This window comes from Camellia sinensis, chromosome 2 (genome assembly GCF_055761805.1).
Source record: "Camellia sinensis isolate YWXY chromosome 2, ASM5576180v1, whole genome shotgun sequence".
Lineage (NCBI taxonomy): Eukaryota > Viridiplantae > Streptophyta > Magnoliopsida > Ericales > Theaceae > Camellia > Camellia sinensis.
Window position 1 is genome coordinate 89457849 of NC_138962.1, and position 24854 is coordinate 89482702.

A 24854-nucleotide genomic window follows, 5' to 3' on the forward strand; every position below is an offset into this window, starting at 1 on the left:
ACGTACAGTAAATTGGTGAAATCTTCCCCCTATTCTCACTTTGATGAAAAATTTGGTGAATTCTCGTTTTGATACCAATTTGATGAAACCATTAGAGTTGCAAAAAATGACTTTTTCACTAAATTACAAATCTGATGCAAGATTTGGTGAAGCGTTAGAGATGGTCTTAGAGACCAAATTTCTTCAAGATCAACTTTGCAATGAAAAGGAGTTGAATGGGTAAAAAAAAAAAGCAAAAATAAAGAAGCAAAATAACCCATTAACAAGTGGCATACAAGAATTGAAGCACTACCACAATACAAATACTACAATTCTCGAAATTTTGTTCCAAATTTTACTTGAAAATATCAATCTATGACTTAAATTCATGTCATACTTAAACTCACCAATCCATTCAATTTTCACCATAGATACATATTACTCAGAAAGATCTGGGACATTTGTTTTGGGACACTAGCATTTCTGCCACCACAAAGGAACAAGCCCAACATAAGAACAAAAAAACTAGGCTAAACCATATGGCAATTCACATGATACTGCAACTGCTGGTGTTTTCATCACTGAAGAAGTGGGTGAAATTATCGGCCACCGGAGGCGGCATTGGCGGTAGCCCATAACTCATCGACAGTTGTGGCCTGGCATACATCATTGGCTGGAACATGCCATTTTCGTTCGGCCGAGTCTGGTTCATCATCATGGCCATGTATTGTTGGTTATAAGGGTTATTTGCAGCCGGTAGTCCTTGTACGGCCGGAATATTCCCCATATGACCCATTGGCATTGGATAATTACCCATCTGACCCATATTCCTACCAGCAAACCCTTTATGACTGACATCATCAATCTCATCAAACCCAGGTTGCATATTGTTCATTGTATGGTCCCCATCATTCTTCCCTCCTTTCATACCCCAATTAGTACTATTTTTCCCACCACCACCGCTGCTGCCACCATTATTGCCACCCTTACCTTTTTGACCACTATTTTTTCCGTCTCCTGCTAAACCCCCACAATTTTTACTAGCCTCACTTTGATTTCCTCCCTTATTATTTCCACCACCGCCGCCGCCACCACCTTTCTTTCCTCCATTTCCATTCATACCCATACCCTTTAATTGAATAGGCTGATCAAAGCTACCACCTTTCTTGGCATTTCCACCCTTTTGTCCATTCATGACCTGGCCATTAATCATTCCATTTGGCCCATGGGGTCCATGCCCATTACCCATAATTGGTGGTTTATGTGGAACATCAAAACCATCATCATCTTCAAATTCATCATCAAACTCATCAAAACTTGAATCATCATCATCATGAGGCAAGTTGAACTTGACAGATTTCTGATCTTTGGAGGGAACCTTAGGATCTTTAGACCCTTTGGCATTTTGCATTTGCTGTTGTTGGAATTGTTGGCCACCTTTTTGAGACTTGCTGTCTTTTTTCCCACCTTTGCCAAAATCAATCTGCATATTTTTTGGCTGGTTATTGAGATGGTTTGAAGCTTTTGGGGCTCCCCATAGCTCTCCATGTTTTCCAGACTTCGAAAGCTTCTTTATGAGTGTGGCTGGATCAACATTTCCTGTCACAGTCACCTTCCCTAGTTCCACATCTATAGCGACAGTATAAACCCCTACACATAAAGCAAATAGATAAATAAATAAGTAAATAAACTAAAATAATTAACAAATTTTAAAAATAAAAATATGCAGGAAAATAAATTAAGGATTAAACATAAAATCCAGATATAGAAGCACTCTAAAGTTCTTTTTTGCTGACAGAAAGAGGTAAACTACACCCTCTTCAAAAGCTTAAGCTTATTTAAACCAACTAGTGGGACATAAATGATTTATACCCAGAAAAAAATATCCAAAAACTACCAAAATTTGAAGTCTGATGGTGTGCATTTAAATTTGTTGGCCACACTCGATGAATATAGTCAATAAATTTTAAATTCTTAGTACTTTTCTGAATAATTTTTCTAAGGAACTAAAAATGACAATAAACATATGTAGACAAACATATAACTAGTTAGAAAATGAGGTAAGTTACCTTCAATTTTCTGCAACAGTTTCCTCACTTTCTGCTTACATCCATCACAGTCTATATTCACTCTGAGAACACAACTCTGCAGGTAAAGAAAGAGACCCAAAACAGAACAAACAATTGGTCAAGGTAATGAGGAGCCCAAAACATCTATATTATGCATTCAAATAAAATTGAGAAAACTAACTTTTAAAGAGCCCAAAAGCATCTGAATGTATAGTATAAAAGCTAGGTACCTGAGTCTTCAAGAAATCTTGTTTGCTCATTCTTTCTGTTACAGAGATGGGAAGAAAAGAGAGATGTTAGCTGCAGAGTGAAATGAAGCAGAGAAGTTGAGTATATAGGATAGGGAAAACTATGCAAAGTAGTTTGTTTTTGGCTTTTTGTGGGCTCTTTTAACCAAAAAAAGGATTTATAATGGAGAGAAATTAATTGGGTTTGGACTTTGAAGCTCTCAAGCTCATATTGAGTACTGAGATTTTTAGGCAATTACGAGAAAGAGAGAGAGATTTAAAACTCTTCCCACGCACTCTTTCTTAGTTTTCTTCCTCTATCTCTGGGTTGTGTCTTGTTTTATATATATATAGAGAGAGAGAGATACGGGATCGAGAAATCAGACAAGTAGAGCAAGTAAATAAAGAACTAGAAACAACTAGCTTGAACCCTTTTTTAACAAAAAAAAAAAAAAAAAAAAAAAACCAATTAATTATTCAGTTGCAGAGCACTACGTGATATTATTTACTTGTACTCCAAATCAATCACGTAAAAAATAAAAAAAATAAAAAAAAGCAATGAAACATACTTAATTCACGTATGTTAAGTAGTTTTTTTTGAATAAGTATGTTAAGTAGTTAGAAGATAAAAGATTTATTAAAAGTATAAAGTAGATACCATCAATGATACACTGGGTTTATTTAATAATTTTCTTAGATGATATTTATATGAAACATGAGATTAGATTTAAGCACAAACAAGAAACAAACATACAAACATACGAAGAATTTTAGGATCACAAGAGATCCAATTGGCTCACTTTGGTCACGTATTGACTCACTTCAATAATCGTAACTATTCATTTTGTAAGTTCAGTTAAAAAAATCATTCATTCAAAAAAATTAGAATGATCAAATGTTATATGCTTGCATGATTAGATCATATTTGTCTTAAAAATAATAAATGAAAATATAATTTTGTTAATAGAGTATCTATTTTTTGATGACAAATATGATCAAAATCTAATTTTTTTAAATGAACAATTTAAATTAAAGCATTGGACCTATATGATCCAATTAAAGAGAAGAGAGAATTCATAGTACTGATTTCAAAAATATTTAAGAGTATTAAAAGTAAAATTTTAATGAGAGCTTTACTTATGTGACAATGAATCCTATTCGTGAATGATTTGATGTATGTATTTTTCTTTTTTTACTCCATATCACATCCTTAGAACTATAATGATTTGATGTATGTATTTTTCTTTTTTTACTCCATATCACATCCTTAGAACTATTATCAGAGATCAAATTTTAGAATTATGAATCATTCCACTCCTTATTTACATCATTACCAGAAGATAATAATGTACTGCGCCATGGGCCATGACCAGTTCAAAAGCAAGTACACCAGGTTAAGCGTTTGTTGGACAGAAATATTTAATAACTTTTGTGATAATGCTAAGCTACATAATAAATTATAGAAAATGCAATAATAAATTTAGATTTAGGGGCTGGTTTGGAAAGACAAACAGAAAAGTAAAAAGTAAGAGTTGAATTTTTGTGGTATTTTTTTTTAAAAAACTTTTTAACTATTTTATTAAGTTTTCAAATGAGGACTTAAAATAAAAAATCTTCAAATATTTAATTTTAATTCTTTATTACACTTTATGTGAATCATTATATATTTTTAACATTGTTGAAGAAAGAAAAAGTTGAACTTGTGTTCCGAAAATGCCCTCAAATTTATGATGGGAGATTCATTAATAATGTGACACCAGTTTTGACAGTGCAGTGTCGGTCTTTGATAGCTTGGGTGCCTGGGCTGATGTCGCAAAAGGAATGCCAACATCAGATTAAAGAAAACGACATTAGGTCAAATTGGTCCCTTCTGACAACAGAAGCTCACTCACCATGTTGGTAATGAAATTAAATGTCAAAAAAGAAAAAGAAAAAGAAAAAAAGAGTTAGAGTTAGAGCTACTTTACCCTTTGTCTTATCTCTTTTAAAATATTCATATACTTTTTACGTAGTTTTGCATTAAACTGTTACTGTTGCATTTTTTTTGGTTTAAATAGATGGAAACTGTGTCACATGCATGTCCTCATTCGGCTGTAATTAGATTATAACTTTTTAATAAGAAAATGATAGAAAAATGTAAAGAAAATATAAGTAAAAATTTTTCATTCCACTATTTTTTTTTTCTTTTCTTTTTCAAATCTTTACATAAATCTATGATTTAAACACAAAGTCAAATCTAGTATGTAAAAACAAAAATTGCCCTAAAACTCTCCTCCCACTCTCTTTAGCCACGTGCTCCCCCCCCCCCCTTCCCCTCACTTTTCTGCCACAACCCACCGTTGCCTCCTTTAACCTCTTTACCACTGGCTCTCTCCTCCACAACCCCCTCCTTCCTCCCAACCTCCTCTATCCCTCTTCGACTTCTTTCGCCACCACCTCTTTCATAGCCAACCTCCTTCGCCATAGTTGACCTTTTCCCCACCTCATCTACCCTTGGCCACCCCTTTCCTTCCCCAACTCCTATATCACTTTAGCCCTTTTTGCTAATGTTTTCTCTTACCTCCACAAGCCTAAGCTGTAATGACCTGAAATAAATGCCATAAATTAGCCCCCAACAACATATGCACAATGACATAACAAAGTAGTAATCTTTTATTAATCAGAGTTAATTTATAAAAGTAATACATGCGATATACATTCATAAGCTTTACTCTAAATCTATAGCATGTAATACCAACTTAATGATCAACGAAATAAATGTCCTACAGATCGAGCCGAGCTCGAGCTCAATAAACGAGCTCGATATGTAAACGAGCCGAGCTCAAGTTTAGCAAAGCTCGACTCAACTCGGTTCATTTGCAGCCCTATATAAGAGTAAAACCTTTTGACGGCACAAGCAGAGACATATCATTTTTGAAATGTTAGTAATGGGCGCCCATGTGGCATGACCATTTGAATTTGAATTTGGAATCCTATCCAAATAGGTTTTGAAATTGAATTCAAACCTATTTAGGATAACCACTCAAGATACAGATATTATCAGTTTTAACTGATATGGATAGATATAATAATATATTATATATCTGATATATGGTTATGGGTAATTAAGAGAGAAACAACGTATGATTTGTTTCTACCCATATACTGACTCTCTCCTAAAAACAAACGATCAAGTCATTTGTACTGTGATTTGTGTGGGTGATATTCAATCTGTGATATCATTTCACTGCTGGGTTGGTTTATCAGACTCTGGAAGCACGTGATTTATCCACGAGGTTCTATCATCAAAAAGGTATGATCTAAACATTTTATCCGCTGCATATTTTGTACTTTGATTTACATTGGTATCAGAGCCATTGGTGGATATTTTCGTGTTTCTTTTTAATCATGTGTATATTTTTACATGTGTATGTTTACATTATATACATGAATGTTTGTAAAGGAGAAAAAAAAAATCTACTTTGATTAGATTAAGAGCATAAATATTTTTTTTATGTTCATTAATGTCTTTTTTCATACCAGAAACGGTTTTATTTTGAAAAAAGGAGTTCGACAGTATAAAAGTCGGACCAGTCAGTACCCTGGAAGGCGGCGCGTGGTATGCACGCGCCACCACGCCGCAGCCACGTGCTCTCACGCGCTGCCACGCGCCCACACGCGCCAGACGCCCAACAGACGCGCCTGCACGCGCCATCACGAGCGCGTCAGCGGCGCTGTCCACGCGCACGCCGTCCGCGCCTCGCACGCGCGCCGCGTGCTGGAGCCGAGCCCCGAGCCGCGTTTGAGCCGTGCGTCGAGCCGCTCCGAGCCGGTGCTGCGCCGCGCCGTGTTGAGCCGACTCGCGCCGAGTTGTGCTGAGCGGCGCCGAGCCGAGCCGTTTTTCCCGCCTGGCTTGGCTCTAAGGCTCTGTTTGTTTGTTTTTTAATTCTGAATTGCGTTAATTGGCCATAATTTATTCGTTATAGCTTTGTTTTAAGCATGGTTGGTACCGTTAGACTCTAGAATTAATTTTTCTACATTCTGTAAAATTTTGAAAATTTTATGAAAATAAAAAATATTTTTCCTGAAATAATAATGCATTATTTTTGTTTTAAAATGCATCTGGTGTTGCATGATTAAATTTCTGGGGCTGAATTTTTTATTGTAGACTATTGATATAGTTTGCTATTTACTGGTATAGTTATAGCATTTTATCAGATTCTGAAATATTTATTTCTGATTTTATGTGTGTTTATTAGTTATTTAAAATTCCATAAAATTCCAGAAAATACCAGAAAATTTCAGAAAATTTCAGGATGATGTACTTTCTGTTATGGCATAATTTAAATATTTAATACAGCATATTTTTTTTAGAGTTTGTAATATGTTGTAATTAGAGGAGCATGATTATTTATTTATTTATTTATTAGAATTCCATTATTAAATGAATATAGCATGAGTTATTTGTAAATTTACATTAAGATGCTATTGTATGGAATTTATCATGCTTTGTATATGCCATAGTCAGTGGGAGGTTATTCGGTTGAGAGAAATCTTTGTAGATTAACTCCCGAAAACCAATATTTTGCGCATAAATTAAATTAAATTTTGGATAATTGTCACCTGTGGCGCAAGAGATGATTACGAGCATAGCGGATTTTCGATCTTGCGACTTGTGTAATATTGTCACTATTTAATTTAGATTTTTGCGGCAAAATTATATTATGCTAATCAAATTAATCTTAATGCGAATTTCTCTCTAAATTGATTTAGCTTATGGAAGTTAATTTGGTTGACCTAGACTTAGCAGAGATGTTCAAATGTGAACATTGTAATCCCATTCTTTAGATGAGCAAAAGTCTTGGAGACTTTAGGTCAAGTCTTAATTGAGCCAAAGTAAGGAAACATGACTCAAAGTCGCCGTGGTTTTGTTGCCTTGTTTGGCACAATAAAAACTAAAATGTGCGCTATGGTTAGCGGCACGCTACATAGTTTTGGTTGGCGAGTTTTGGAGTTATGAAATTAGTAAGCCCTCAATAGATCTGTATATGATCTTGACTAATGAGCTGCGCGGATTGACTTTGTAATTTGACTTGTAAATAATGTTACATCATTGGATGAAGTAACATTCAAGAGTCACGTCATCCAAGAAATGCGAGCTTAAATAAATTAGTCATCAAGTGTAAGACGAGTAGCCAGTATGAGCAGCATTTTGCTCTATACCCAATTATTGGGAGTGGATGGAGCAAAAAATTTCATGCACTATAATAGTGTGCGTTGAAGTATCACTTGAACATTAAAAGATTAGCGCTTAGTAGCAGCAAAATCTATTAACACTAAGTGAAAAGATTAGCGCCAAGTGGCTGCAAAATCTATTACCATTGCTAACTTGTCTAAGTCTGGACACTTTGTTTCCACACTCAAGTGTGAGACATGGATGAGGTGCTTCTTTGTGTGATTCCTTTACTAGGCTAACGTTTTGAATAACATTTACCACTAAGCGCAAACGTTGCAGCATAGTAATGAAAAGGTCAAGGCTGACAACGTTGTTATGACTCTAAGAATTTGACGCATCGCTTGTGAGAGCATTGTGTTGAAATTAGACTCTTTAGCCTCATTCGCGCTTAAGTTATTTCAGGAGCTGCCATAGGTGATAGCTTATTCTCTCCTTCTTGTGGATAGTAGAATTAATTGCAAGTAACTATGAAGCGAGAAATAGATATGGCAAGAGGAGTATCGTCATCTTTCAACTAGATGTATTAAAGTGTATGGAGAATAAAATTGACTTGAAGGTGCAGGGGATTAGCACTTACTAGTTAAATTTGCGACTTAGGTGCAGTTGATATCTCCATGACATCCTTTTATGATCTAGTGAATATGAATTAGTCCTGAGTCATTACCTAGTTGGGCCTAAACCTTTTAAACTTATCTTCGAGAACTCACACATTAAGATGATTGGAATTAGTTTATGACATTGGTCATAAACCGGTGGCTTATTATACTTAATCACATTAATGAGATGATGACACGATGGTTTGAGTAGGCCTTCTCGGGCCCACTCGCTTATGACATCCTGCTCTCATGTGAATGTGTAACTTTGTTCGCAATGGGTGCGCACAAGTAAGTAGGAAAGCCGTAGAAGGTCATTTGTATTGGCGCATTTAGTTCACTATGATATTTGTGACTAGATATGTGTGAGGGTATGATAGCTAAGCCTCAATCTCGACACATTTATAGATTACGATACGCATCTGAGTCAAGACTATTTGATCTCCCATAAGTCAAAAGTTTTGAGATGATTTTTGACATTGCACATATGAGGTTGAGATCAATTAGAAACAGCTTTCATGTTTTTTAGTTTTGACCAAGGTGGCGAGTATCTATTTGAGTTATCTTTAGAAAACTCCGTGAAGAGAGATGGATGCTTAGAAAATTGATTATTCCTAGTACTCAACAACACAATGGTGTAGTAGAGAATAAGGAATTAAATATTGTTGATGTTAGGTGGATAATGGCGCAAAATGTTTCCCAATTGGAAATTGCACTAGTTTGTTGCCTATATCCCTAACTAAGAGCCCTCCATATCAGTTTTTACACTCCAATTTTGAGTAATAGGTTAGTGGAGAGCCATCTATGGGCGATCTGTAACCGTTAAGCAGCTTATCTTTATGTTACTTCTCATAAGATTGTGAAGTTAAGACCTAGGGTTCTATAGCGCATTATTGTATGCTGTCTTGTAAACACAAAGGGTCGTGTGGCGCATTATTGTATGCGGTCATGCAAACCCTCCGGGTCATGTGCATATAGGTAAGCAGCTTTGTGGTAGTGTAACTAAGTCACATAAAGTTTTATTAGTAAAGGTGATGTGAATAGAGTTTTTGGAACTCTATAAGATGGAGAATTCCAAGCATAGCGCTCTATGTAGCCTAGTTGAGAATGGAAAGAAATTTCTAATATCCTAGGGACAGTGGGAGCGATGTGCCTACTAATGGATTACTCCATTAGAGCAGAATACTCTACATTCTTAGTTGCGTGGTAGCAAATGTGAAAATTTTCCACGTCATCACTGGGTGATTGAGAGGGAAACATTCATGATTGCTCCGCAAGATGATAAAGAGCCTAGGATAATGCCAAAGGCTCTAGTCCCCTGTTTTTAGAAAGTGGATCAATGTTGCGCAGTTTAAGACAAAGTCTTTGAGGATTAACCATTTTTATAATTTGGTTGACTTTCCATTATGACGCAAAACTGTTATAAAGTTATGCGTAATTTGGATAGTCATTGTTGAGGCATAAGGCTCGCTAGATACCGAATGGTCGCACCATTGAGGAAAGTGTAGACCATGAGAAGACTTCCTCCTGGGGAGTGAGGTTATTTTGACTTAGGCTATGATTGACATAAGTTCGGAACATTGATTTGTGGACATTGTGACCCGATTTTTCATTAGAGAATTGGATAAGTAGATCCGTAAGAATTTACCTTCTGCTTTTATGGTGAAAAGTTAGGAGCGTAAAAAGGTTGCTAGTTCCAATAAATCTTTTACAGCCTAAAGCAGTTATCCAAACAGTGGTTCTTAGATTTCGTCAAGCCATGATAGGCCAACGATAATCGATGAAGACCACTGAGGCATGATCAATGGTCCAAAAGAAGTTTTTTCCTTACTTAGTCATTATGAGCCAGGAATTTATAAGGTTGTCGCCACCTAGGGTGGGCAGTCCTCCATTTTAGATATGATGGACATGGGTGATGTAATTCATATGCTCGGATGTACGATCCTTACGGATTATTTTAGGAAAATTCTCGGTTTGTCTTCGATGACTTACATAAGGAATATCCTAGAACGATTCTAGATGCAAAATTGCAAACCCATTGACTTACCTATCGGTAAAAGCCAGAGCCTTAGCTATTGAGTGAATCCTCAGATTGTCTTTGGGAGAAACAGATGACCTATATTCCTTGATCTTTTCTTTGTTGTGGGAGCCTAAAGTACGCTATGTGGGCGTATTCGGCATGATAAGTGTTATCTTTAATAAATGGTTAACTGAGTTGTTTAGACATTGACCTTGCTCATTAGACTGTGGATAAAATGCTTTACTAGAAGCATATTAATTTGCTCCTTGTAAAATTCAATGCGCTAGTTGGGCGCATCTGCGCTAGTTGGGCGCATTAAGAATGAACGCAAATTGGTCACCAAAATATCTTTAGAGAGGTTATTGCGCAAGAGGTAGTGATCTTAAATCATTTCATATGAGGCGCACATGGTGGATTCTGTTGTATATACTTATCGCAAGAGGTGCTGATAAGGCTTATGTTTGGAATCTATAATTGCATAAGCTGTGGTCATTTTTTAAAAATTGATCACTTATTTTGAGATGATGGGATGTTTGACACTATTATGGTTTGTGTCATAATGATTAGCAAATGATGATGTCAGCAGGCAAGATTGGCTCACTAACACGAGCAATCGCCCTTGGCGCTTAGGAGCGAGCAAGGTTGAGACTAGTGGCTTATTTTTATTTGGAGCCAAGAGAGGCTTAAATAATCCACTTTGCATGTCGCCTTGGTTACAACCAAGATGAGGTTGTGTTAAGGACCAAACATGGATGATAGTACCCACTTTCCATGTTGTGCCTGTTATGATTAGCCAGATGCGAGATCTCATTTGGCGCCTAGAAGGCGAGCAAATAGAGAATTCGGGTTAGGCGCTAGAAAGCGACTAGACTAATATCTATACGGTGTATCGAGTATGACATCACTCTTTATGGAAGAGTTACTCCACCGTAGCATGTATTCATACTATATGTGCTTGGCGACTGAGTAATGAGGTGAGAGAATGGATCCCTGCTTCCTCACCGTGTGAGTCTTACGTGTCATTATTGATATGACTTTCATTTATGTACCCTTTTGTGACTTTTGACTATGTTATAAGGTAAGGGGTTGATGTTCTGCTACTTTGGTATGTTGCCTGCGGTCATGCATGATTCGGCCTTAAGGGACATCACTGGGAAAGCGGTCAATCCTAAACTAAATGGCATGAGTGCAAAGGGAAGATCATCTAGTTTTACACCACTGTTGTATATTCACTGCTGGCAACTCATATCGCTCTGTATGAGAGGCGAATTGAGTGTGAATATATTGCAAGAATTGAGAGGGTCAAACATGCTCTTTTTGAGGGATTAGAGATGTTTTTTGGACCGGTGTAATTAAATGGGTCTGGGGTATATGAGACACTATTTCTGTTCCTTTTGGGTTGATGTCTCTATGCTGGCTCATTTTGAGTTTCTAGTATAGAGCTCCCACATGCAGATGTTCTCAGCAGTCGCACGGTGCAGTGGCTAGTACGAGATTGTTTATTTTTGGGAGATTGAGACAGAGATGTGGCAGTGTCATGCCAACTCATGTGCGAGTGAGAGATGTTAGTAATGGGCGCCCATGTGGCATGACCATTTGAATTTGAATTTGGAATCCTATCCAAATAGGTTTTGAAATTGAATTCAAACCTATTTAGGATAACCACTCAAGATACAGATATTATCAGTTTTAACTGATATGGATAGATATAATAATATATTATATATCTGATATATGGTTATGGGTAATTAAGAGAGAAACAACGTATGATCTGTTTCTACCCATATACTGACTCTCTCCTAAAAACAAACGATCAAGTCATTTGTACTGTGATTTGTGTGGGTGATATTCAATCTGTGATATTACTTCACTGCTGGGTTGGTTTATCAGACTCTGGAAGCACGTGATTTATCCACGAGGTTCTATCATCAAAAAGGTATGATCTAAACATTTTATCCGCTGCATATTTTGTACTTTGATTTACATGAAACATCTATTCTTAGTTTTTTGAGACACTGGAACATGTAAAGCTGCATTTGAAGAGTGTAGCATATCCCATTTTCCAACTGAAGGGACTATGCCCTGAATATATTGAACAACTAGAGGGCATACTTCTTGGCATAATTGGGCCATCACCACCTCAAGTATTTGCTTTGGCCCTGTTGTAAATGAACCCTGCAACAAATTATTATAACTGATTTTACTAGTTCACAAGTCTCCATCTTCGCTAATCACCACAAAAAAATAAAAATAAAAATAAAAATAAAAATTGCAAGAAGAAACTACAATAAATAAATAAGTCAAACATTGAAGCAGGAGTACTTCAATTAGTTTATTTGAATTGGAAAGGTATGCTACTTATAGATGGATACAAGCAGCTATGAAATGCAAGCAATTTTGCTTCGAAGTGATGAGCAAGTGCCTTTGATAACTTCTCCTGATATATCTCAGAACCAGTAAAATGTTTGCAAAGAATTTTATACACTATAGTAGTAAATTTTGAGTAAGAGTGATCGTATAATGTTCTAGGACAAGGAGAGGATCTTGTTTACCTGCAGGACCAGACAGCAAAATTCTTGGACTTACAGTGGAATCCTTGGACTCACTATGCTTTATGTGTAGAACAAAGCATGCCAGCAAATAATATTTTGTCCTGTAACTGAAAGAAATGGAAAATTGAAATTTTCATTTCTAGCCTGCAATAAAGTATTAAACCTAAGGAAAACCATAGCAGGCCCTATAAATGAGACTAACATAGTCAAGTAAATGAGCTTAAATTTGAACTACAAAGTACAATTGTTGATCAAACTGTTGTATAAGCAGAAAAGGGAGCAGGTAACCATAACTGGAGAACATTTATGTTAAACAAGTTCTTAAAGATGAACAATCACATTCAGTACACTACAAGGGTATAATGGCACCTCAACACTCCAAGAAAGTTTACCAATAGTCCCACATAGTGAAACCACTACACAGATCAAATGGCTGAAGTAGCTTAACATCTGAAAATAGCTTTCTCAAGGAGCTACAGCAATGGGAAAAAATTAGGAAAACATATTCAGGTCAAGAAGTTAAGATTTAAAAGCATATATGTATTCTATTCTCTCACCGATTTTGGTATCCCGTTTAATACTGTTATTTCAGGAAAGAAGAAACAATAAAAGATAAAAATTTCACAATTGCTATTAGTGAAGATGTGCTATATTATCATTGCCCTTTAAAGTAGAAAAAAACTGCACAAAACATCGACTCCTTAAATTTGGTCTCTTAATATGAACTTATCGTTGTTTGCATAATGTATGATCCCTGACTAATATCTTTCCATTTTCAAGCGCATCTTCTACTTGTTCTATATCTCCTACCTACATAATCTAGATTGTTTTCCAATTTGTGAGACATTTATCAGCACATATACATTCATTGGACTCTTCTCGTATGTTCAATGTGTACATGTAATATAATCGTATAGATACATGTTTGTCTTTTCAAAATTTATGGACTTCCTAAGAAGTCTGCATGATCTTTCATACACTTCGTGAGGAATCTGATTTACTAATATGCGAACACCCTGGATTAGGGTTTCAGGAAGAGGGTCAGGGGAAGACTGACTAGGAGGCCTAGAAGGCATCCCTTGATTTACAAATTCTATAGGTTTAGACATAGAATGTCTGGAGGATTCTAGTAAATCTAGTCTATAGGGTAAATTAGAGTGATGACTCATAGTAGATAGACTTTGGCTTAGAGGTCTTTGGAATTTAAGGTAAACATTACTGCCTTGGGTCTGGATAACATCATCAAGAGTTTGTCTGATAATTGGTCTGACTGGTACAACATTCTTAATTTGCCATCTTTCTGGAAAGTAATATTGTTCCAAGGAATCATTTTAGGAACAGCTACCTGGCTACTGAAAGGATTAGTATCTAGAAGGACAGTTTGTCTTAACTCACTGTGTTTTCTGATATAAGGATTTAAAGTACTTAAAACCTTAAGATGAATTCAGAAAATGACTGATAATGGTGGTGATCCTGGTAAATACTGGTAACCATTAATCAAGATTCTAAGCTCAAGAACTTTGGATAGGTTAGGGTCTATGGGTGCTATACTCAAATTCGGATAAATATTGAAATATATTGGTCCATAAGATAAACTGGTTTCAATAGCTCCCATCAAGAAAGTTTTCCAATCAAGGCATTTACCATCCTTGAGTGTAGAAGTAAGACTGGTATTTTGGCCTAATAGAGTTAGGGGTTTAAAAGCTATCTGGACAATTCCTATGTGGACATATTTATATTTTTTTAGAAAAGGTACTAAATCTTGTATTTGTAGTAATTGAATTTATAGAGATCCCGGTTGTCCCTTTACTGTTCAGTTGTATTCCGGACTCGGTTCCGTGGAATTGGTAGTTGTATCTATCTTGTTGTCGTCCTTTAAATCCTTTTGCTTGAGTTTTAGGATGTGTTGGGCTTGGTTGTTACAGGTTGGTATAGCTTTGGCTCCCATTGTTGTTGCCCAGTTTTTGAGTGGTCCGCTCGAGCGGGTCATCTTGCGCTCGAGCGGGGTTTACACCCTTCCAGCATTTCGTGTCCCTGCAAAACTTCTGCAGGTGTGTTTTCTACGCTTGAGCGGGTTTCTTGCGCTCGAGCGGGTTGAGCTCTAGCGGGCTTTCTAGCGCTCGAGCGGGTAGTACCTTGTTGGTGTAAGTTCTGGGAGATGAAAATCTACGCTCGAGCGGACTGTCTTTCGCGCTCGAGCGGGTGTGCTTTGTCTTTGTGTCTTGGCGCTCGAGCGGGCATTCTTGCGCTCGAGCGGACCCAGTTTTCTGTTCTTGACGCTCGAGCGTCTTGTTATCCGCTCGAGCGGGAACGTTGTATATCAGTTGGCAGCTGGGCGTTTTAAAATCATTTCTTACATTCTCTCTCTCTCTCTTACTTTCTAAAAACACTTTTTGAGAGCTTCTCTCTCTAGGATCTCCCTTCTCTCTAGGGTTTGATCTAGTTAGAGTGTCTCCCTATCCTTCGGCCTTTGTAAAAAGTGTGTTGATCGTCGAGGGCTTCGTTTTGATCCTAGAATCTTGGTGTTTGGAGCATTTTCGTTTTCTTCTCCTTCCCCGTTTGAGCTCTAACTTTGAGGTAGGGATATCCTACTCCTCTTTATGAGCTTTGTCTTTGAATTTTAGCATTTTGATATGTTGGGGGTTGTTGGGTAATTTTGAGAAAGTTTGGGTCTTTATGTAATTTTACAAAAGATGGGGTTTTATTTATAACTAAACCTATATGCATGCTTGGCATAGAGAAATGATATAGATGATGAACTATGGATGAAAGTGGAACCTTGGGGTTGTTATGTTAATTATGGGAAAATGTCCTAATTAGTTGGATAAATTAAATTGTATAATTAATTTTGAGAAATGAGGAATTGAATTGAGAGTATTCAAATTGAAAAGATTTTGGGATTGACGGGTGTAGTTGGATTCATTTAATCACTCACTCAGGTTGAATGTTGATAATATATATCCATTTGGGGATTTATTTTCTGTTTAGAAATAACTGCTTTGGGCTATTGGTGGAGGATAGTCTTGATTGTTGTAGACAATGCATGATGATTAGGCAAACTAAAACTAATTGATTGAGTATGCTATCGAATATAGCGGTTGGAATAATACATCGACTTTATGTATTGATTGTTTATGTATATGATCTATGCTTATATATATTGTGTGTGTGGGAGGAGATAGGGGATGTACTCCACGGTTTAGGGGAAGATAGGGGATGGACCTCTAAGCCGGATTGTGTATGACATTGATACAGCACTACCATGTGTATTAAGTGTTGATTATGGAAGTGTTTAGATTGATTTGATATAGCACAAAATTGTATATCGTTATCAATTGTGAAGTATAGAAGTGTTTCTATGTTATGTTGATACGGCACCACAATGTGTATCGTTCGTATAGTATGAGAGTGGCTTATGTGTTATTGATACAGCATCAAAATGTGTATCCACTATGAATTTCGAAAGTATTTTTAAGATGAGTCTTATTCTCATCAAGTTATTTGGCTAAGTCTTGTGCCTTGTTTTCAAACTCAAGATTGAAAAAGAAATGAGAAATGAAATGTAACATGGACTTAAATGTCATGAAACCAGAACGTGATATAAGTGAGTGTATCAGTGTTGACCATCTATCAACTGCTAATCTTTTAGTCATTGTTCATAGCTGGTTTAGCGTATTTCTGCTGGGCTGTGGCTCACCCTTTATGGGACATCATTTTCAGGTACAGGTAGCATGCCGCCTCCAAGGATATAGCTTGGGAGGCTAGAGGCAGACAGACTGCTTTTGTTGTTTGCTTTCTTTTGATGTATTACATGTAAATTCAAGCCAAGGGCTTAAAATGTATTGAGTTAGTACTCTTCTTTTTGTAACCAAGTGTTAATTTGGAAAGCTGTAAGCCCGTAGGGCATTTGCTTTTATTGTTAACATGTAATACTTTTGTAAGAACTACTCTGATTAATGGAAAAATGGTTGGTTTCTTTTTATCAATGCATATCTAAAGTGATGGGTTTTATGTATTTTTTTGAGGGTGTTACAGAATTACTTCATCTTCATTCTGTAAAGGAATTTCATGTTCAAAAGTTTTAATGATTTTCTAACTGGTAAAATCAAAGGTGCCGATTTTATAAATGGTCTCTGGTTTCACTTTTGGGATTGTCCACTTGTCAAGGACTTCTCTAACATCCTAGTAGACAACTAGTTCTGCTGTTTCTGATGTAGAAGTTACTGTATTAGCTATTGTTGTAATGATTGATTCTTCTGCCATTAGATGTGGAAATATTATCACTGGAGAGAGTTCGGAAAATTGTTCCTCCATGTAATCTATACTCTTAATAATTAATTCTGTTTCTGACAAATTAGGATATTTTTGTCGTAATTTTGTTTGGATTTATAAAAGCGGATTTTGGGATAGCATCCCAACAGGCTTGAGAATGTGCCTTGATTTTTTGGACAGTTTTTGGTAGAGTAGGGTTTATACCCTTATCTCACCATCTCACAAAGAAAACCCTTTTGAGATGTGGGATCTTATTATGATAATCACACTGAAAATCTTATTTCCAAATAACGGTTTGTGAAATGGACTAAGGATTTTGTAATAGAGATATCATTATTTACTAGTAAATAGGAATATGCAGCATGCCATTCATTATAGGCTTCCTTGATTGGAACGATTATGAGTATTTCTTTCTTTAGTGTATGTCCTCTATAGATATACTTGTTGATTTATTAAATGTTTTAGAATTTTATAATACAAGTTGTAATAATTATTTAACAGTTCTTCAAGATCCATATCTTCAACTGTGGGCTACACAACAGATAGAATTTTGTGAGCAACAAATAGCCAGAATAAAATAGGAAATACAGGAGCTTATTTGTGTGTGGGCGGCCGCAGTTAGGCCTCCACCCCAACAGTAAAACATGAGACCATATATGTCATAATTTGTTTATTATATGCTTGTATTATGTGTATTTATATTCTTGGATTTGTGCCACATAAGGGTAAAATGGAGTTAGGAGAAGTGGGACGTCATCCAAGTCGCGTATATGTTAGTCCACTAGCAGGGATTGCTTATGGGACACTTGCACCTTATAAAGCGTTGACAGACATGCTTAGCCTAGTCCCTTTCGAACACTTAGTTGGTATCAGAGTCATGTTTATACATAAACATAATACATGTATATAATGATTAAATTATACATATATGGTCATCCACATCTAATGACAGAAGAATCAACCATTACAATAGTAGCCAATACAGTAGCTTCTACATCAGAAGCAGCAGAATTAGTTGTCTACCAGGATGTTAAGGAAGCCCTTGATAATTGGACAATCCCAAAAGTGAAACCAGAAACCATTTGTAAAATCGGCCCCTTTGATTTTACTAGTAGGAAAATCTTTAAATTTTTTGAACATGAAGTTCCGTTACAAAATGAAGATGAAGTAATTCAATTACTACAAATACAGGATTTAGTACATTTTTTGAAAAAATATAAATATGTCAACATAGGACTTGTCCAGATAGCTTTTAAACCCTTAACTCTGTTAGGCCAAAATACCAGTCTTACTTGCACACTCAGGGATGGTAAATGCCTTGATTGGAAAGCTTCCTTGATGGGAGCTATTGAAACTAGTTTATCTCATGGGCCAGTATATTTCAATATTTATCCAAATTTGAGTATAGCACTCATAGACCCTCACTTGTCCAAAGTTCTTGAACTTTGAATCTTGACTAATGGTTATTAGTATTTACCAGGATCACCACCGTTATCAGTCATTTTCTGAATTCATCTTAAGGTTTTAAGTACTTTAAATCCTTATATCAGAAAACGCAGTGAGCTAGACAAACTGTCCTTATTGATATTAATCTTTTCAGTAGCCAGGTAGCTGTTCCTAAAATGATTCATTGGAAGAATATTACTTTTCCAGAAAGATGACAAATTAAGAATGCTGTACCAGTCAGACCAATTATTAGACAAATTCTTGATGATGTTATCTAGACCCAAGGCACTAATGTTTACCTTAAATTCCAAAGACCTCTAAGCCGAAGTCTATCTACTATGTGTCATCAGTCTAATTTACCTTATAGAGTAGATTTACCAGAATCCTCCAGACATTCTATGTTTGAACCTATAGAATCTGTAAATCAAGGGATGCCTTCTAGGCCTCCTAGTTAGTCTTCTCCTGACCCTTTTGCTGAAACCCTAATCCAGGGTGTTCACATATCAGAAAGCCAAATTCCTCATGGAATGTATGAAACCAAAAGGCTTGAAAGCCCAACTGCTAGTGATATGAATTTTGAAATTTAAATGGATTTTACACCAGAGAGTGAAATTCGAAAACAGCTTAACCAGGATTTTATGCAAAATAAATATCATGAATTTAGAATATGGTATTTTAATAACCATTCTAATCATCAACTTCAACAGTTAAAAAATCGGTATTATTATCATTTAAAGAAATATCAAACCCTTAGACCTTTTCCGGAATGGTACTTTGAGTTTATTACAGTCATGGAAACTCTTTCAACCAACCAGCTTAATGTCTTAGAAAATATCCAAAGGACATGGAAAATAGTAGATGCCAAAATATAATATATGTCCATCCATTACCGCAGTCATTAGAGTTAGCACCTAGTGATGTCTCTGGTTCATCTCAGCCTTTGGTCATCATTGCTTTTGTGGAAACTCCATCCAAAATAGCTCAAAGAGAGACATTAGTGGCTAAAATATTGTACCATTAATTAAACAAAACAATTATGCTAATTTTTGCTTTCAAAAGGTAGGCAAGCAACTCACTAGAATTGAGGAAGCTATAGACAAGTTTAAACATCATAAACTGGTACCACTTTTCCACTTCAACTCTTCAACCAGTAAATATTAAACCACCTTTAGAAGTAACTAATTTTAAGTTACGTTTTGTACAACAGGATAATGAATTTATGGATACCTTTTTGAAGAAAATGACTGAATTAAATTTAGGGAAATCAGCACCAGGCAGTAGCTCTATAAACATGTTGTCTACTCAGCAAACTCCAGAAATACAATAAGATGATGATGAAGGTATTACACCTTCATTAATTTATGAAATCCAGAATAATTTTCTAGATGTGCAATCTATTAATAGAACCATTTTTCCTAAACAAACCAGCAGGATAGCCTTACAAGGCCCTAGTAGGTATTATTATCATAGACCTACACCACAGGATATTCTTTCTGAAAAAGATTTCTTTCATGGCCAAAACTCTTATCATGGAAAAACCATTTATGAATGGAATATAGATGGTTATTCTGAATATTAGATATTTGAATGTATATATATCAAATTATTATGTATGCCACTGTTTGTAAATAGAATAATAATTCTGACCATCAAATAGTTAGATTCATTGTTAATGGATTTACAGGCATCCTTAAGAGATGATGGGATAATGTTCTCACTCCCACTCAATAGAATGAAGTCTTAAATGCTACCAAAATTGAAATAGATCTCGTTAGTAATATTGTTACTCAAAGAGAGGATGCAGTTTATACTTTAGTCCAGACAATTCTCTACTATTTTATTAGAAGCGGTACAGTTAGTGTTGACCGTAGCTGTGAATTACTTCAGAATCATAGATGCCCATCTTTAACCCATTTTCGTTGGTACAACGATGTGTTTTTATTAAAATTTATGCAACGATCTGATGCTAAAAGTGAACATTGGAAAGCCAAATTTATTGATGGCCTTCCTGCTCTTTTTGTAGAAAAAGTTCGGAAAAAACTTCGAGATCGCCATGATCGCATGGCTATTCCTTGTGACCAGACACTTATGGCCAACTTGTAGGCTTCATTATAGAAGGTCTTTCTTTGTGTAACAACCTTAAACTTCAATACTAGATGAAAAAATAGAATCTTACCGGCAAAACAGAATTAGGTAAATTTTGTGATCAGTTTGCCTATGACACCAAAATCCAGTATCCTTTTATCATGACCCAAACCCGCCCCTATAGGTCTAGCATCGTAACCGGCCAGTAATCTTGGGATTACCGAAGGACTCTGGGACATATTAACATAATATTAGGGGCTAGCAAAAGCAAATAACAAATATACAACATCCATTGAGCTGTGCAGACTTATATGAGACAAAAAAATTTGAAACTTTTTATATGCATATGACTTATTCACATAATAACTGAAGGCCTCCGGTCATTTTTGTTTTTGTTGTATAGGTTGATCAGGTTGTTTTTTGTTTTAGTTGGTTTTTCTGTATAGCTTTGGTAGGGCGTAGGGTATTCCCCTCAGAATCTTGTAATTTTTCTTGTTTTATCTTATGACTTATTCACCATCCAAAAAAAAAAAAAAAAAAAACAAGAAAACAAAACTTGAACTTTATGTACTTAGCCATAACCACTAGACATATCCGAAACCTCCACGGGAGGCACATAGGTTGGCTGACAAAACAGAGTCTAGGCAGAAGCTCTAGGCCTGGTCACGTGGCTGATCACCTACATACATAAATAATACAGTGAGCTGGGGCCCAGTGAATAATAATAGAGTAAAGATTTTACTGAATGATGTCCATACAAAAACAGAGTCTTGTACATAGAATAGATTCATATTTGTAATCTTATTCAATTCATATATAGAAATCAGAATTCATGTTTGATCATACATAGTTCATCTGTTAGCACTAACAGATCATTTACAAAGCATCTTAGTTTATACTTGTCAGTTCCATAGAAGAACCTCCGGCTAGGTAAGGATAACTTGTCAGTTCCATAAAAAAACCTTCAGACTGGGAACTTGTAAACTTGTCAGTTCCACCTAGGAACCTCTAGCCGGGAACAGATAGCTTGTCAGTTCCATAAGGAACCTCCGATACCGGGAACTTGTAACATACTTAAATCATAGCATAATGTCACTTGTAACTTACTTGAATCATAGCGTAATATCACTTGTATCATACTTGAATCATAGCCTAATGTCACTTGTATCATACTTGAATCATAGCATAATGTCACTTGTAACATACTTGAATCATGGCATAAAATCATCAATGTTTGTTATTGTTAGACAATCATTCATAGTATAAAGTATAACAGTTCTTTCAATAGGTCTTATTTCGTATACAGAAAATACATAAAGTTGAACATAGTTTTACTAAGTTATTACTCACAGTGTTCAAATGCCTTGTTCGCCTTTGTAGTTGACCCTACACAATTCATCATACACATAGAAATAGCGTCACAATACAATTTATTTCGTTCCTTAACTTGTTTAACATCCTTAGGCTTCTTTTATGTTCTTTAATTCATTTACAATGTTTAATGCATGCCTAAGAGTGCTTTGGAAAGAAAGAGAATGGAAAACGAAATATAGAACAACTTTTTAAGATTTTCGAAACAGGGCCCTCCGCTCGAGTAGACCCCTTTGGTCTGAAAAAGTACTGGTTACTTGCATTTTACACTCGAGCGAGACTTTCGACGCTCGAGCGAAAAGCCTTACGAAACAGGGTTCGCTCGAGTGTATACTTTGCCGCTCGAGCGACAGTACAAATTTTTGCAAAACTTCTAGGAGCTCGATTTCCTCGCTCGAGCGATACATTCCTCGCTCTAGCGGACCTATTGAGTTCTGGGTTTTTCCAGATTATGTTTGAGCTTCAAACTTGGTTCCAACCTTACTTTTAACATGAATATAAGGGCCAATTTTACAAGATTTGAATCTCAAATTTACATAAATCCATCTCATAAACTCGAATCATATCAAACTCACTTCATAACTTCAAGGCTCATGCAAATTAATTTCCATATCATTTTGAAATATACATGCATGTGAAATATTGGCTTTATGTCCAACTTAAATAGTACAATTGATGATCAACTTCATGAAATTCAGCATTATCATGCTTGCATGTGCCAAATAGCCTTTAATTCATTATGAAATGCATGTTTGTACTCAAATATTCAAACTCATGACAATCCTTTACATGCATGTACACACAAACTTCACATTCATCAAATTCAACTCAATTCATATTCTTCATATCAGGCCCAATTCCAAACTCACAAATTCTAAAACTCGAATTGAGCTTTCAAAATAATTTCAAAACTTGGATTCATACATGGCTTGTTTAAAACATACAAACTCTTAAATAATCAAGAAAATATTATCAACTTTAAATCATTTACGTCAAAACTCCCTTAATTTATAAATTAAGCTCATTGTTCATAAACCCATAAATTTCCAAAGCTTAATTCTTTTTCATCAAAACATGAAATCAATTATTAGAAATCCATGATGCAGGTACAATTAGAATATTAAAACTTGTAGAATTTGTCCATGCATGTAGAAATTAGACTCAATTCATGCATGATTTTCCAAAATCAAACCCAAAACAATTAATTTCTAGATTAATTTTCATAAATTTGAACATAGCTCCAATTTCTCATTTTCTTTTTAATTACATAAAATTGACTTCAAGCTCTTTCTATTTTCCTTTAAATCATGAAATTGGTGTCATGAAACTTTGCATGTATGAAATTAAGATCAAAACTAAATAATTTTAATTAGAATAGCTCTAATTTGGATTATTATTAATTTTCTTCATATTAGACCCAAACTAAAATCTATAAACCTTTTAAACATGAATTAAAATCTCAAAACCTTGAAATTCTACAATGCATGTTTAATTGAAGTATTAATCTTGTAGAGTTTGCCCATGCATGTAACAATGAGGCTTAATTTATCCAAGACTACATCAGTAAACCCAAAATAATTAATTTCCATAATCATGAACTTACCTTAATTTCTTCATCTTTGTTTTCTAATTTCTTCCAAATTATATGAAATTGAACCCAAACTCATCTTTAATTCAAGTGTAATACAAGGATTCTACAAAAATCAAGATTGAAATCCTTACTTTTAATCTTCAATCTGATAGTTTCTTGATGATCTTGCATTTTCCTTTCTTGAATTTCCTTTCCCTTGACTTGAATTCTCCAACACAAATCTCTCTCTCTCTCTCTCTCTCTCTCTCTCTCTCTCTCTCCTAGTTCTCCTTTCTTTCCCTCTCAGCTCTGTTTTGCCCAGCAGAATAATGGCTTGATGATATATATATATACTAGCGTATGCCCGTGCCTGAAGGCACGGTGCAAATAATGTTAGGATTAGAATATAATTGTAATCCTAACACTATTTAAAGTTATTTTTTAATTTGATAAAATCACAAATTTATTATAAAATTTTGGAGTTCTCACAAAACTCCCTACGAAAACTCGCTTCTGCTTATATAATATATAGCTAGATAGATAGATGTGCCTGGTATAAATACAATTTTCACGGGCATACATACAATATTTTTTTTGCTTATATAATTACATGGAAATTGTAGGTATTATTGGACAATCTTCACTGTATTTAAATAATTTAAATTCTGTTGTGTATTAAACAACAACCAGAATATAAAGAAATAAAAGAAAAGGAGAGAATTTGTTTTATTACAAAAATCAAACTAGAAATAAAAATAAATAAATAAAAATAGATTTTATTTTGTTACAAAAATAAAATTAAAATCTGATTTACATAAATAAATAAAACAGAATAATAAATTAAACAACTTACTTGATTAATTTCTTTGAATAATTATCTGATCAAGTCCAGTGTTTGACACTGTGTCCTTAAGACAGATTCGTCCTCTCCACGGTGCTTTTAGAAGTTGGACGTCTATCTCCCAGGATAAAATGATCTATTACAAACAATAGCAGCACTACAAATTGTTTGCCCAACGAACACACTAAGTGTTTATATTCTCTCACAGAAGAAAATAATGCAGCAATATGAAAAGAATATTTGTAGAATTATGAAGGATGAAATTATTAGAGTTATAAAATCCAAATGAGGGCTGTCTTATTTATAGATGTAATGGTGGCTGTAGGTTTTGAATTGAACAGGTATGAAACCTGTTGGTTTTGAATTCAAATAGATTTGAAACTGTTGGGTTCATAATTTAAACAGATACAAAAACGGGAAGGGCCCTGTTTAGGTGTACAGTAAATCCGGACCAGTTTAATTCCGGTTTAAAAACGGGAAGGGCCCTGTTTGGATGTACAGAAAAACCAAACCAGTTTAATTTGAATTCTAGATTTTATTTTACCAAAAATAAAATTAAATTCAAATATTTTTGACCCAAAAAGATTAGTATTGGGCCGGACAAGCCCAACCCA

At 35.3% G+C, this 24854-nt stretch overlaps 1 protein-coding gene across 1 annotated transcript; it reads right to left on the minus strand.

The window, feature by feature from the left end:
* Positions 1–311: 311 nt before the first annotated feature.
* Positions 312–2940, minus strand: LOC114312360 (uncharacterized). The gene is made up of 3 exons (XM_028258593.2): positions 2279–2940; positions 2049–2124; positions 312–1629 (listed from the first exon to the last, which is right to left on the minus strand). Exons 1-3 carry the CDS (start codon positions 2306–2308, stop codon positions 527–529), a joined length of 1209 nt encoding a protein of 402 aa, XP_028114394.2. The 5' UTR covers positions 2309–2940; the 3' UTR covers positions 312–526.
* Between the last annotated feature and the right edge of the window lie 21914 nt (positions 2941–24854).